The 16,950-nt window shown below is 37.6% G+C and overlaps 1 protein-coding gene across 1 annotated transcript in view; it reads left to right on the plus strand.

Moving 5' to 3' along the window:
- Positions 1–6,307: 6,307 nt before the first annotated feature.
- LOC308687476 (adhesion G protein-coupled receptor E4-like) overlaps positions 6,308–16,950 on the plus strand; it is a 28,141-nt gene continuing 17,498 nt past the window's right edge. The window contains exons 1-4 of the mRNA XM_081360047.1: positions 6,308–6,540; positions 6,643–6,990; positions 7,988–8,305; positions 14,920–14,951. Of these exons, the coding sequence (XP_081216173.1) occupies positions 6,486–6,540; positions 6,643–6,990; positions 7,988–8,305; positions 14,920–14,951 (753 nt within the window). The 5' untranslated portion in view covers positions 6,308–6,485. The remainder of the gene's footprint in view (positions 6,541–6,642; positions 6,991–7,987; positions 8,306–14,919; positions 14,952–16,950) is intronic.

Genomic DNA, 16,950 nt, shown 5'->3' on the forward strand with positions numbered 1-16,950 from the left:
TGTGTTTGTTGATTCATTGGTATTAACCATTAGTCATTATTTTTCAGCTGTTACTAACATCATCAGACCCGATACAACAGTCACACCAGAGACGACCTCAGCTGGTAATGTACACTGATGTTTCCTCTGTTGGATTGTGTTTTGTCTGAATGTTTGTGGATCTGTAGAATTGAACAGATGTGTGAGTGTGTTTGTGTTTCAAGGTATAAACTAGGGGGAAAATTATGTCGTCACGTCGACGTTACGTCGAACGTGAGCGACTGAAAGGGAACCTGAATTTTGTAAAATCTTATTGAATCCTGGTAAAAAATTGGTCGCAGACAGATCCAGTCTTGCCTTAAAAATCAAGGGTTCATTCAGCAAACAAAAAATGGAATGAAAATTTTCAGTCTTTTGAATATGAAAAAAACTCAAAATCTTGAAAAGATGCTGATAAAAAGACAACATTTTTAAAATATTCAAGCACTTAGGGTCCATTAAAAAAAGAGGTTTATCTATTCCAAGGTTTCCAACAGTCCTGAGTAAAAACACAACTGGAAAGCTGCACTCCTTCTCTGGAGATGAACCACTCGTTGACCCCCTTCTTCTTTGGGCAAAAATAAAATACTCCCAAAAAAAGTCAACAAAATCCGCTTGAATCTCGGCCATCAATTTCACTGGAGGATCATTACAAACCAGTCTGTGCCATAAGAGTAAAGCGACCAAATTATTTACAGTAAGTGTTCTTCCCCTATAAGACAGGTTGGGTAGAATCCACTTCCATTTGTCTAGACGACCTTTCACTGTTTATAAAACATCCTTTTTTTTTGTAAGATATTATCATCTCCTAAAAAAAAAAATTATAATAATGAAAAATTAAAGCTGCAAGCAGCATTTATCGGGGTTCAAGCAGTTAAGGCCTTTAAGCACACAAGCATTATTTTATTTAGCAAGCATTTAACAACTGCCATCATAGATAAAAAAAAGTCAATTTACAGCCAATACAGGCAGTTTGCCATAGGAAATATATGGTTTTAAAGCGTTTTTACAGTTATAGCACCTTTTTGCCTGAGTCTTCTTACAGTCTTGCCTGATCTCCACCACTTTTATTAGTAGTACTCAAAGTGTGCCCATATATATCTGTCAAATTTGTTGTAAATATGTAATTTTGATAAGGAGTTTAGACAATTATATTCAGTGGCGTAACAAGCCAACACCGGGCCCTTAAGTAGGATTATCAAGGCGGGCCCCTTGATGACGCAATTGATGACATTGATGACGCAATGTCCGCGAGTAGGCTACTATGAATAGGGCAGGATATGATCATACACAGCATATAAGAGATGAGATGACTAACAAAATCAGGAGGAGCCTACGCTCACCAAAAAAACACACAAAAAAAAAACACTGGTGACAGCGCACCATAACACATTGTTAGGCCTAGGTCCAAATACATAAAAAAGATGCTCTCTTACATTACAGCGGGATTTTCCGGGCTTTCCTATGTGCAACTGCAAAGTTGTCGATTAGATCAGGATTGTGCGCACAGGCATTCTCAATTGACCCTTCGCAGGGAGTTTGATTGAGAGGCGATCTGACTAATCATAATCCGCCATTTTGTCCCACAAAGCAGTCAGGAGAGTTAGTAGATTAACATTGGAGGATTTAAATTTGAAAAACAAAGTGTACTGACGTCTTAGCACTTTAAAACATCATTCCTTTTATGTTCAATCATGTTTATTTTAATGCTATAAATTAACTAGAAGGAAGAGATGATCGGTTCACGAGCAGCTTTAACTGAGCCTCGAGTCTACAGCGATCTGTCAGACACATTAAAGAGTCACAAAACGGTATTTATTGTTTAAATGCCTCTAAAAAATGACTACATTTGAAAGGTGAGACTTTTGGCGCTTTTCCATTACCAGTTCCAGCTCAACTCGACTCGACTCGGCTCGGCTCGCTTTTCGCTCCGTTTTCCATTGCAGATAGTACCTCCACAATAGTACCTGGTCGTCATAGCGATGCCGCAGGAAACTGCCGTGACTTAATCTTCTACGCGAGATACATCCGCTGCCACACACACAGGACAATGGAGGAAATCGAGTGTATGCTGTTTTTGGATGTTTTTGTTTTTGCTGTTTTTTATTCAGGATACTCCGTCTGGCGCGTGCAATGATGACGCAGTGAATAGTGACGATTCTCTCTGACCAATCAGCAGTCTGCTTTGTTTTCACGTCACATTTTAGTATCGCCTCAGCTCGCTTAGAACCTCGCCGGAGGTGGTACGAAAAAAAGTACCTGGATGCAGGTACAGGTACAACTTTCACACAGTGGAAAACCAAACAAAGCCGAGTCGAGTCGAGCCGAGCCGAGCTGGTACTGTGTAGTGGAAAAGAGCCATTTGTTTCATATCAAAAGTACTCTGATCCGCAATGTATTTTTCACTGCGTGAGAACTTGGTGTGGTGTGAGAGTGGCGTCGCTTGTCAGACATAGCAACAGTAACTAAAGAGGGTGGGTCTTTGCGAATGGTCAATGACAGTATGGACGGGGATTCGCCAGTCCCAATTCAAAACAAATTTCATCATAATCCATCATTGTTCGTTTCAAACATGTGAGAGCATCAAAATGATCCATGGGTGAAATTGATTGGATTTAATTCATTTTTTTGTCAGTTCCTATCATAATTTTAACATTTTGGCGTTATTGTTTAGCTATTTACCTATGTTTTCAAATTTCCTTTGTTTTTTTGTTGTTGTCTCGATCGGACTAACGGCTTTGAAGATAACCACAATTTTTTAAAGCTCTAAATGACATTTAAAAAAAACATAAGGCGAAACCTGGCATGTTTGGTATTGTTGGACTCGGCAAGGATTCAGGAGTCTTAGGAGGTCACTTCTGTGAAAAAACACTGGCTTGAAACTTCTAAGGCTCCTTCAAGGCATTGTGCCAATGACGTATTCTGAGTTTTTTGAGATACACCAATGTTCTCATAGACTATCATGGCACCCTGGACAAAGACACTGCGTGCCAATTTTCAGTAGACTAACAGTTGGGTGCGCTTATAGCTATTTTCATGATTTTTTTCACTGTTATAGCACCACCAAGTGGCCAATTGTCACGGTTTTTTTTCATGTCAACTCAGATTGAGCTTATGAACGTGTCCCAAGTTTAGCGAAAATATCTCTTTCCGCTCACAATTTGTAACCATTTTATAGTGCCACCAACTGGCCAATTGTCATGATTTTTTTTCACGTGACCTCAGAATGAGCTCATGAACATGTGTCCCAAGTTTTGCGAAAATATCTCTTTCTGTTCACAAGTTATAACCGTTCTATAGTGCCACCAAGTGGCCAATTGTTGCGATTTTTTTTTTTTTCAAGTGATATCAGATTGAGCTCAGGAAGATGTATCCCAAGTTTAGCAAAAAAATCTCTTTCCGTTCACAATTTATAACCGTTTTAGTAAAAGTGCCATCAAATATTTTGGTTATATCAGAGATAGCCATTTTGTCCGCCTTGAGCCATGGATTCCGATATAAGACACTTGATCCTGGGACAAACGGTCTAAGAGTAATGAGCAATTTTGAACTTTTGGTTGCTGTAGCGCCACCTATGGGCCATTCGGGGTCATACTCTGATAGGTTGTCCCAAAATTGAGGCCTACCATCTGGCCAGGTTTCAAGTCTCTAGGCCTTACGGTTTGGCCTGCACGATGCGTTTTACAAATCCTTACAATTACAATAGGGTTTCAGCATTTCATGCTTGAACCCCTAAAAAATCTCTGCAACCCTACCTATTTCAACACAGACCTTCAGGAAGAATTGGTTTCCCTTCATTCCAATCCCCTAATAAAAATGCCCCACTTTTTTTTACAATTTACTTTTGCTGAAGACCATTTTCCAAAGTCTTCTATCAATTTAGATAAAACATATATGTCACTTTGTTTATTAATAATTATTATAAGGTCGTCGGCATAAGCTGATATACAAAACTTTACATCACAAAGTGGTATCCTAAAACCATCTAAATGTGTAAATCTTCCTGATTGTTTGTAGAAGTGATTGAATAACAAGAGAATATAACATTCCTGATAATGAACATCCTTGTCTAATACCTCTACAGACCTTGAATGAAGCACATAAGAGCACTATTAAACTTAAACTTAATAACACTCTCAATGTCACATGTTTGAAAACTTCTCATTAATACCAAAAGCTCCTAAAACAATCCATAGATAATCATGCTCAACCTGATCAAACGCTTACTATTGGTCTAAAGACAACACACCACAATTGATATTAAATAATTTGGATATTATCACTTATTTGAAGGTGTATAAAAAGCATGTGCACATGATGTTTTGAGCAAGTGTATCATATAGTCACACACACTCAAATAAGTGATCATTTTAATGCTTTTGGCACCAATAATGCAGTCCCACAAGGTTGGTGGTTATTAATGCAAAATATAAACACAAAACTTTAAACACAATATTAAAGGCCCATTTTGTGGTGATCATGTCGTCATCAACATTGAGCTGATAACACCTCAAACTTTTTCTAGGCTTTCTCTACCACAACAATTGTGTTACACAAACACACTTTTACAGCAGCCAAAGAAAAGTTAAAGTAAAAGGAACAGGGACCAAGAGCCCAACTAAAGCAAACACTGATCACCACAATGGTGACACTTCAAATTAAACAAATATCAACATCTAAACCTCTGTTAATTCTCACTAAGATCATCTGACAGCAATAGTCAAAGTAATTATGTCTAAATGAGACCATAAATTATGTTGAAATATGTCCACAATGGTCACATTTGAACTAGTTTTTAAACTTGTACGAAGGTTCGATGAACGTCTATATCGGACGTGCAGAACAAGTAAAAAAAAGACGTCATAAAAACTTTCATTCTGGCTCCTCAGTGGACGTCATTTCAACGTCTGATTTTTGTAACAAAGACATTGAAAAGACGTCTTTTGGACATCATTTTGCTTAGTGGGATGTTTCAATAAAAGGCGACTCGCTACTAATTGGAATCTTGTTTATTGGGGACACCAACTTTCCATAGCGTGTCAAAGCTTGTGTTAGAAATCCATCACTAACAAAAGGTGGTACATTAGATAGAATAACCTATTTTCACTGGTAAGGAGAGTGGGAGAACTGAAATAAATTCGCCATCAATAACAATTCCCCGCTCTACCAACTCATTCGCCTTGTCTACACTATCCAGAAAAACACTGTTGCACTGTTCATTCTAGAAGCGGACAAAACACTAGCGTGTCCCACCACTTCCCCAACGGCCAAACAACGTTCCTCAACGCTCACCGCAGACGCCACCTTAATCTCATGGCGTCTCGTGAGTGAACTCAAACCCTGTGTTTCCTCGGCCGACATGCCTCAAAATAACGGATCGCACACGGCCCTCAAACTAAACTAACACAAACTATTAACAAACCGGACAACAACAAAATCAACACAAAGATAAGCAGTGTGGAAGATTTTTCCCTAAACCTAACTATCTGGGTCTCGTCTACAAATCGACATCCCAGTTCAACAATAGTCACCTAACTAACTTGTTCCCCTAAACTAGCTTACTTCCTGCGCAGGAATGATCGACAAACAGACTTCAGCAAATGTCCTTTAAATGCTTTAATCACGGCCAGGAGATCTTCCCGAGCAGTTCTCAGGGAATCTCTCCCAAGAAGCAAGGCCGGAGGATCTCAGACACATTCCATTGAGAATCCTACCAGAAAACATGTTTGATACAACAGTTTTTATAGAATCAAGACAACAAATAAGATTATAGTGACTAACATGTCACCTTCAATTTGATTGGATCAATTGGTTCAAAAGCCCCAAACTTTTCCCTCTGTCACTGGCACAAGCAAACTCTGTTTTTGTGATTACTTATATATAAGTATATAAGTATATAAGTATATTATATCATAAGGTTTGAGAACTAGTAATCTATCTAGTTTCACATCCCCTAATTTTTATTTACACACACACACACACACACACACACACACACACACACACACACACACACACACACACACACACACACACACTCAGAGTCACAAGTTTTCCCCAAAGAGTTTGGAAATATTTAAAAGCATAGGAATGTCATTCCTGCAAGAAAAACAAATGTTAGTTGAAATGTAGCAGAAAGAAGAGAATAAAAAACGTTCACACCACACCACTTTAACACTTTAACACTCACACACAACAAATAAAAAAACGTTCACACCTCCCCAGACACACTTGCTCAACAATCGCACTGGAAGTGAGATAAAGTGTGTGTGTGTGTGTGTGTGCGCGCGCGAGTGAGTGTGCGCGAATGAGTGTGTGTGTGTGAGTGAGTGAGAGAGAGAGACAGAGGAGAGAGAGAGAGAGAGAGAGAGAGAGAGAGAGAGAGAGAGAGAGAGAGAGAGAGAGAGAGAGAGAGAGAGCAGCTCTTCATAACACAGGCCACCAGCGGCTCACAGATAAAGCAGAAAATGATCCAGATCTGTGATCATAAACTTCTCATATTTCTCCTGCTCATCATGTCTGGTAAGAGTTTATTCTGTGTTTCTGGGTCTTTCTAAAACAGCACCTGTTCTCAATCAGGTCCATGTTCGCTCTGAGCTGAGTTTATCTCTCTTATGTTTTTAGTCTTGGCGTGTGAGACGACGGAGATCTTGACTTTCACTGGTTATGAAGGAGGAAAAGTTGAAATACGCTGTCCCTATGAGTCTGGATATGAGGAGCAGAATAAGTATCTCTGCAGAGGAGAGTGTGAAGTAAGCCTAGTGAAAGATAAATTGAAAGACATTCCTGTTGAATCTGGATCTCCAGCTAAAGACAGGAGATTCTCTCTGACCGATGACAGAACGACCCGCATCTTCACCGTCACCATCACTGATCTGAGAACAGAGGATCAAGGCAAATACTGGTGTGGTGTGAGGACAGGACTGGGAAAACCTGATAAATACACAGAGATTAACCTGCAAATTAAACCTGGTAAGTCAGAATATTCTGCATGAGTGAAGTGGACAGTGCACATAGATATGGTGTAAAACATATATAATCATAACTAATATATCAGTAACATCAGAGAGGTCTGTGTGTGTCTGAGAGAGCGCTGTATCACGTGTTGTAAGCAGGGTTCCCACGGGTCTTTGAAATCCTTGAAAGTTTGTGAATCTGAAAAAATAAAATTCAAGGCCCTGGAAAGTTTTTGAAAAATGAACATAATAGATAAAGTTCCTTGAAAGTGCTTGAATTTATTTTGTTTATTTAGTTTTCTGGAAAAAACATCCATATTATTTCCTCCGGTCCGTTAATGTGTTATTTTGCCAACACTTTGTTGCCCATGCATACTTGCTTGATTTATGTTAGCTACGCGCATTTACGCGTTACGTTAAGTGTTTCCCGCGTGAGGCACTTTGTGTTGTACGTTGCCATGGCGTTCACGTGCGCACAAAACAACTACGATGGAACCTCAACATTTGTTATTCAACACAACAAATGTGTTCCCACATTTAAGTCCTTGAATTTGAGGGTTTTGGACCTGGAAAGTCCTTGAAAGGTCCTTGAATTGGAAGTTAACCAAGGCGTGGGAAACCTGTGTAAAGATGTAAAGAGGCGAGATGACAGAAACCACAGTATTCTCTGTAGATGATGATAAGCGAGTGTTCACACCACATACACTGACCCGCATCACTTCCTCACACACAACACTGTCTCAGTTATGGAGAAATCGCTCATTCAAAACACAAAGTATACATTATCTGTACACAAAAGTTCAGGACTTTCTGTTGTAAAATACCTTTTCATTTTATATTTATTCCAATATCAGTCTTTGTTAACAGAGAAGCCGTTCACACCAAAACACAGCTGACATGATTTACATTAGACTAAACAGCCCATACTGTCACTATAACAGAGACTCAAGGATGCAGTGTAGAATTAAGGAGAATTTGGGACACTTACATCTCTCATTTATGCCCTGATTTAGTGTTCCACATGTTTGCTGTGACTGGAGAACATCTGAACATCACCTGCCATTATAACAGTGATCTGAAGAACAAGATCAAGTTCATGTGCAAAGGAAGCGATCCGTCGCTCTGTGAGACATCGGGTGTCAAAGCTACATCAGAAACAAGCAGTACTGGCAGATTCTCTCTGAGGGATGATGAATCTGCAGGAGTTTTTACTGTGACCATCACTGATCTGACACTAGAGGATTCTGGGATATACTGGTGTGGAGTTGTTGAGACGGGACAAAAGTACAAGAACAAGTGGATTTCAGTGACACATCTGAACATTAGTAACGGTAAGATGCAGTCATTTGATATTATTTTTAAGATCAAAATCTGATTGTAAAATCATTTGTTCGTTGTTTGCAGTCTAGAAGACTGTATTTAACAAGTGTTGCTGGTCACACATACAGCGCTATATTTGCACCACACTCTTGACATCAGTAAAGCGCTAATAAAAGCTGTGTAACAACATACAAAACATAGCTGACATGATTTACATTGGACTAAACAGCCCATTACTGTCACTATAACAGACTTAAGGATGGACATCAGTACTGCTGTGCCATAAAGATACTTTGGGATATTAAATCTCTCATTTGCCCTGATTTAGTGTCTGTCGTGTTTGCTGAGACTGGACAGAATCCAGATTTTCTAATATTGTACTTTTTTTTTGTGTTGGATCAATATTTCACAAATTGAATCTTTCTTTCATTTTGACTCCTACTTATCTGTTAATAAGTGATAAGTGACAGGCAGCGAGCATATGACAGATTGCGTGCAGAGTATTGCTGCGCTACATTACTGCCGTTCTCGACAACGCACCAAAAGTGGGGATTTAGTACGTACTCACATGAAGAACAAATATAGACACAGAGTGAGAGATTTAAGACTCAAACTTTCTTTGATGCAAAAACACCTTGTGTGAGTTGTTGTATTTAATGTTGATAATGAGCAAGAGTGCAATTGTTCCCAAATATCCACACGATGGCAAACGTGACATTGATTATCATACAACAGGTCAACAAAATCTGAAACACAAAATGTGTATTTTAAACACAGTACTATCAGTTCTTACTCTATTTTGCAACGAAACAATAGTTACAACGAAAGAGAAAAGCAGAACTACAGCACACACCGCACTGCAAAAAGAGATGTGTCAAAAAACAACACATGTGACTGTGTAGATAGCATTTTGACACACGTTGTGTAGATTTTTGCACACAATGTGTTTTTTTTTTTCTCCCGCTCTGGATAAGTTGACACCATACATGTGTTATTTACTGATGGGAAAACATTTGTGTTGGCAGAGGAAATAAATACACATATTTTATCTGGTAGATATGAAACGCTCTACAATTAATAAAAATCATGATGAAAACAAATATATTCTTACCTATTTTATATCGAATTTACGAGATTAACGGCTGTTTCTGTGTCGCCCAATCACACACTCTAAAAAGAGATGTGTTAAAAAACAACACACAAGCATGTGTTGATGGTATTTTGACACATGTTGTGTATATTGTGCACACAATGTGTGTTAAAATGTAACTCTGGAATAGCACTGGGTGAGGTGGGCACAAATACATCAAAAACTATTTTGTTACAAACTACAAATACTGGCTCATGAAATGTAACAAAATAAAATACAAAATACTGATGTGAAAATGTATTTAAATAAAATAAGTAATTAGTAAATACAAAAATACTCCCACAATAATCTTAAAGAGATACTTCACCTCTGGAAAGATGAATGTGTATTTAAAATGGGTCATTTATGTAGAAGACATTATTAATTATTATTTATTATAATTATTATATTAATATTTATAGACAAATTATTTTTGAATTTGGAGCCTTCTAGACTGAGAAAAGCCAGAAAATGTATTTTTTGGCTTATGTGGATGAAAGACAACAACTCCCAGAATGCACTTGCTTCGCTGCCCTAGGAGGCCACTCCCAAGCCACGCCTACCGGTAAGAGCGTGCAGTTAAAGAACAAGACTAGACTACTAGTGAGTCTCCGTGACGAGTCTGCCTGGGATTTCGAGATCGCCCAAAATGTCCGGGATTCGGCTTCTGCGTTCTACAGTCGCCATTCATTGTGTTTACTGTGGCGAGCAGGACGAGGCTGAGGGAGAACGGCGCGAGGCCGGTGGCGCGATTACTGATGAGCGACACCTGTGAGACGCACCGGTCTCGTATCTCTCACGGAGGAGCGGGAATTTTCTTAGCAATGCTAAAACGCACATCAAGCGATCACTTGTTTAGCGTTCATGTTCAGATTCACCAATCGGAATGAATTCAGTTAGATTGAAACAAAAGGTGTGCATGTAAACAATGAATGGCGACTGCAGAAAGCAAAAGCTGAATCCCGGACATTTTGGACGATCTCGACAGCCGGACATGTCCGGGAAAAAGAGGATGGTAACCCCTACTACTCAGCTTTCTCCACAGAACAAGAGCCTGCTAGCTTAGCTTCCAAAGAAAGATGGCTGACACTCTGTGTACATTCTGTGAGTGAGATCCCCCTATGGGCGGGTTGAACACATGCGGGACTGCTCCTCCTACTGGCTGTAGTCTCGCCTCTGGCCAAAAAATCCTCCGATGACGCAAAAGGACGATTTTTGTGTCGTCTGAGGATTTTTTCCAGACAAAAAATACTTAAATCTCTTGTCTCAGGGGGATATGAGGGTGGAAAGCATGGTAATTCGAAAATACTACAGGTTTTCTACTACTACAAAGCTTAATGCTAAATCCTGAAGTATCCCTTTAAGTCTTTTTTTTTTTTATTACTGAAAGGTCAATAACACAAATAGTAGTAATAACACAAATATGAGAAATGTGTAAATTCAAAATGGCGAAGTAGCAAAAAAAAAAAAAAAAAAAACAGACCGAGAATTTTCATCACAAAATCAAAATTCCATTTTAATCATAATATATATGATTAATCATATTAATCATAACATGTGTGGGTTTGTTTTACACACGAGACTCTAACTGCCCTGATCGCGTATGCTTTTTCCATAGTACAATCGCTCTGCGTGCGCAATTATTGAAAAACAATAGGATTGATGATTATTTTATACAAAATCCGATGGAATATCAATATTTCTCATATGTAATACGTTTAAAAACGTGTAAAAACTGCAGATGGATGTTATATTGTGAACGCTTGCTTAACATGGAGATTTCAGTGGAGTTACGACAGACGCGCTGTTTCATAATAGGTAGGGGAGACAGGGGTCAGTTGCAACAGGGGACAGTTGCAACATGTCATTTTTCTCCAGTCAGAAACAAGCTAGAGTGATGACACTCATACTGCTCATGCACAGTTAGACCCTCCCCCCACCAAGAAGACAGTAGACATATTCAGCATCTGCTGCTTCATTTATTGAACAAAACTTGTTTTGGAGGTTTGAAAGTACATTTTTTCATGAGTTGTAATTTTGTCATACAGTCCTGACATTTTGTATGAATTAATCAAAACTTACTTAGTTTGAATTATTGTTTTGTTGACTTCTAAGTGACATAGTTAGCATGTGTCAAAGTCAGTGTGTCATGGCTGATATGTTTGGGGACAGTTGCAACAAGTTATAAATTGCATGTTTAATAAAAGTTTGTTGCATTGCAAATTGTTTAATTCTTCCTGTCTGGCACTGAAATATGGAGAGATTGAATAGCATCTGTAACACCTGCACACTGAATATATGTAGGCCTATGTGCTACACATAAACAAACAAAACTCAACAACTTTTATTTGATAAATATCACTAAATAAATAAATAATAGGCTACAATAATATTATTATAGAAATAAATAATACTATAATATTATAGTAGGCCTGAAACAGTTAATATTTTCAGAATTATATATGCTCATTGAGACAAAAAGCTAAAATTAATTAGTGAAATTTAAGGTATTTTTTAACATGTTGCAACTGTCCCATGGTTGTGTTGCAACTGTCCCCTGGGTCGGGGTCAGTTGCAACATCTGACTTCTTCCATTCAAATAAATACTGTGAACGATATGTCATATGTAATCATCTTTAAATGGAATGGAGTAATTAGCAGACAGATGCAAGTTTAATATATACAAATTTGGTTGATCTAGTCCCAATAGTCTCTGAGTAACTGAGAGAAATGCAAAAAGTGTTGCAACTGTCCCCGGTCTCCCCTATGATGTCCTTTTATGAATGACAACACCGTGCATTGATCTCATAAGGCACAATTATTTTCTCTATAATGCCGTTCAGTGTGCAATATGTGTGTGTGTAGGATAATTGTGTAGGATAGAACTTTTTCTCCTAGTCATCTGGATACAAGACGAAACCAATCAATCACAGAGAGCATTCGATGCTGGTGCTTCGCTGAGCTCACAGGCCCAGTGCGTTTGGGAAACGAAGCCTTGCTTAGATGACAGAGAAACAATCGGGAGTTATTGCGCAATAAAACAAACCAAAAGTGTACATAACGGTTCAAAATGTTGACGTCAGTAAGATTTTTTTAATGAAATTAATATTTTTATTCAACAAGGATCGATGCATTAAATTGATCAAAAGTGACATTTAAGTGTATAAATTTGTATTTTTGTGAGAGTTATTAGAACTCTCAAAGGGGGAAGTGTTGGATTACATTTTTATTAAATGTTTAATTTAGTTTTTCCACTGCAATAGTATATAAACTGATAAAGTTTAGTAGACTGATTTCAGATGATTATTGAGTCTCCAGCAAGAGTCTCCTTTCCTGCCAGACCTGTTTTCTCTATTGTGTTTTAAATGAGTCAGATCACTTGATTCTCACCTTTCGGAGCCCAGATGTTGAATCGTTAGGTTGATTTACTTTCACCTTTTGTCTTTAATGGCTCTGGGATGGCTCTTGGAATTGGAGTTCCTGGCCAGTATCAGCATGTGAATAGTTATGCTAATTCAATTGGACTCAGAGTAGGGTGTGTTCCTACTTCATTTGCATGCTTTGTTCAGAGTCTCCACCTCTATGTAATCCCTCCCCCTTGGAATGTATATAACTACAATGCATACTGTATTAGAGTTAGATTATGTTGGACGAAACCGCAGCCGCGCTCAAATAAAGAAACTCTTCTGTTTGAACGTGATCCCAACGTCTCCTGGTCTGCTTTGAAGAAAGAAAAACTTTACAACACATTCAAGGGGTTTTACACTGTTAAAAAAAAAATCTACTTCATATAAATGCTGTTCTTTCAACTTTAAAGCATAAAATGTATCATGGTTTACACAAAAATATGAAATTGTTTTCAACAATTCAACAAATTGTTTCCTGAGCAGCAAATCAGCATATTAAAATGAATTATCATCAAGACTGGAGTAATGATGTCAGAAATTCAGCTTTGATCACATGAATAAATTACAGTTTACTATGACATAGAAAACATAGATAGCCTATGTTAAATTGTAATATTACAGTTTTTACTGTATTTTTGATCAAATAAATGCAGAAGAGAATTAAAAATCTTACAGACCCCAAACTTTTGAACAGTAGGCTAGTACTAGTAGGCTAGTATTATACTTAGGGTAGTTTTCTAAAAGTCACTGACTAATTACAGGCGAGTTGAGAGCACAAATCACAAAATATTTAGTAGTCATGAAAACGTATTCATATTTAGCATATTAATGATGCATTCACCTCATAAATCATGACACACTGCTCAGGAATGTGCATACAAGTTCAAATGCATGCTTTTAAAATGAAAAAGTATTGGTATCGGTATCGATATCGATATCGGCGATACTGGCCCTGTATTTACTTGGTATCGGATTGATACCGAAATTTGCAGTATCGCCCACCACTAATTGTAAGACAGTTAGCCACTCCGTTTGTTTGTTCGAGTTAGCAACCGTAACTAAGGGGGGCGGAGCTTACCGATAGGTCAATTTCTGGTCATTCTTCTCACATGGTCACATGGTTGATTTTCCAATATTGTACTTTTTTTGTGTGTTGGATCAATATTTCACAAATTGAATCTTTCTTTCATTTTGACTCCTACTTATCTGTTAATAAGTGATAAGTGACAGGCAGCGAGCATATGACAGATTGCCTGCAGAGTATTGCTGCGCTACATTACTGCCGTTCTCGACAACGCACCAAAAGTGGGGATTTAGTACGTACTCACATGAAGAACAAATATAGACACAGAGTGAGAGATTTAAGACTCAAACTTTCTTTGATGCAAAAACACCTTGTGCGAGTTGTTGTATTTAATGTTGATAATTAGCAAGAATGCAATTGCTCCCAAATATCCACACGATGGCAAACGTGACATTGATTATCATACAACAGGTCAACAAACAAAACGTGTATTTTAAACACAGTACTGTCAGTACTTACTCTATTTTGCAACGAAATAATAGTTCCAACGAAAGAGAAAAGCAGAACTACAGCACACACCGGTGTTTCGTAAACAATTCTGCAGCTTTGAAAAGAATTGTGAGTCAATCATTCAATGATTCATTTATAAATACAGCTAGTTGCTTTGTTACTGAATGTAAGAATGACTCAATGACTCGCTCATTGAGAAGACAGTGACTTACTGGTTTTAGTTTAATATTTCAAAGTATCACTTTGTTTTTCTGTCATTGCATGTTGCTCTATTGAACATTTTTCATTGAAAACATTTTTTATTTCATAAAGTTATTCATTAAGGTAAAAAAAAGCACTGGGAAATACATTTAGGGGGCAAATATTGTCCCTTAATGGAAAAGGTATGACTCAAGTCTAAGTGGAAGAGAGGGGGTACGCAGAAGGAGGTACGCACCACTGAAATCTTGCTGAATCCACAATCTTGCTGAAATTGCTGCTTAATAAAATAGTATTTTTTTTTAAGTTTTGCAGTTTATTATATTATTGTCTTCATGCTGATTTCTGTCATTGCAGGTATAAATAGAACACTGCTGGAAGGACGCAACGTAAGTTAAGTTTCTGAAATTGAAGTTGTAGAGACTCACAACTCCTATCAATAATAGCCCAAACTGAAGCAGTGCAATAACATGTGCATTTTAGATATGTGTGTAATCTGAAATATGAATGTGCTTTTCTAATAATTGCTGATGGTTTATGGGGCATTCAGTCCATATAAGCTGTGAATACTCTGCATACAAAAGCCAATTGAAAGAATGAGTTTGTGGACTCGCTAATTAATTAACACTATAAATTACTACAAATTCTCTTGTTATTTGAGGAGTAACATAAAGCTTGCATAATAAAATGTTGGAAATACATAACTGTCCGTAACCTGTACAAACATATACTTTTATTACAGTACTTCTGTGACAAAAGTTTGTTAGTTTGGATCAGGGCCGGCCCGAGGCATAAGCGAACTAAGTGGCTGCTTGATTTTTTACAAATTAATTAACATAAACAAGTGACATGAATGAATGAATGAATGAATAATTCAAGACAAGTAAATTTCTGATTTCATGATCAATATACCTGCCTACAACTGCTGCTGTGTCTGCCAGTGTTTGAGTCATGCGCATAACCTCGCGTGCAGACAATTCGTGCACAAAGTCACGGTAATGTTTGATCAGTGATTGATGATTGACATTTAAATCAATGATTTATCCTTTAAATTTAATGGTATTCAGAACAGAACAAGAATAAAAAAGTAACTATAAACAAGCCAAAACTAAATAATTTAAAGCGAAAGTAAAAGTAAGCGGCGTTGGGCTCACGTATCTCTCTCATTAGAATCACAATGTTTCAACATTCGCGATGTATTTGGATGGTAAACTATTCTTTATTATAGGCTTCTTTGTACTTCACTCACGTTCCAATATTGACGGAAAAAAAATCATCCTCTTCACATGCAAAAATGTGCTTGGAAACATCACAGTGGAGCGGTGCTTACTGTGAATGGTACAAATTGTACTACTGACTATTTAAACAGAGCAGTGTAATTTTGTTTGGTTGACTATTTTATTATTATATATTTATTACGGCTAATGAACAGGCTGCGATATCAAGATTGCAATGCTGGAATATGGTGTGTGTGTGTGAGGCGCGGTGTATGAGGCGCCATGTAGGATTTAAATCAAACTTCGCTTATCATGCATAACACACGTGTATATACACCTATAAATTACACGCATATACATGTATACTATTGGATGTTCAAAATACATATATGAAATACACGTGCACACTAATATGAAATCCATACCAATACATATTATGTTAGTCATGAATGCATATGTGAATAACTTGCATATACATATAAACTTGAGGCATGCATACACCTATAAATACTCGCATAAACATATAAACTTCCATGCATACACCTATAAACACTCGCTCATACATATAAACCTCCATGCATATACACCTATAAACACTCGCACATACAACTTCCATGCATATACACCTATAAACACTCGCACATACAAAATAAAACGTGGATGCATGCTTTGTGTATATATGAATATGCGAGTGATTTCATATGTGGATGTGCGTGAACTTTTCAGTGCAAACGGAAGGCATTTCAGTGTAACCGGAAGGCATTTCAGTGTAAAAGTCATTTGTGTCATTTTGATAGTTTGTTTTTCAATTTGAAATGAAATAAGCATAAACGAGAAAAAGGCCCCTTTATTCGTTTTTTCAAAAAAAAAAAAAAAAAAAAAAAAACGAGATTTCGGCTTGATTTTTCGTTTTTTAGTTCACAGGCAAAAACCGGATAAATTACTTCAAAATTCGTTTTCCACATGTGGGCGGCCTGACACACCCCCTTCCGCCGATTGGTCAAGCAAGTCTGAGCATGTGACGTCATCAGTTGTCGCTCGGGTCTGTTCAACAAAATAATAGTCCTCTACTATGGCTACAGATTCTTAAACTGTACAGGGCAGGTCCTATTGGGCTTTCTTCTGTGCAACTTTACACGTTTCACAGAAATCATTACATCAGAAATATTAA

This window comes from Scardinius erythrophthalmus (assembly GCF_964197995.2).
Source record: "Scardinius erythrophthalmus genome assembly, chromosome: 3".
In the NCBI taxonomy this organism is placed as follows: domain Eukaryota; kingdom Metazoa; phylum Chordata; class Actinopteri; order Cypriniformes; family Leuciscidae; genus Scardinius; species Scardinius erythrophthalmus.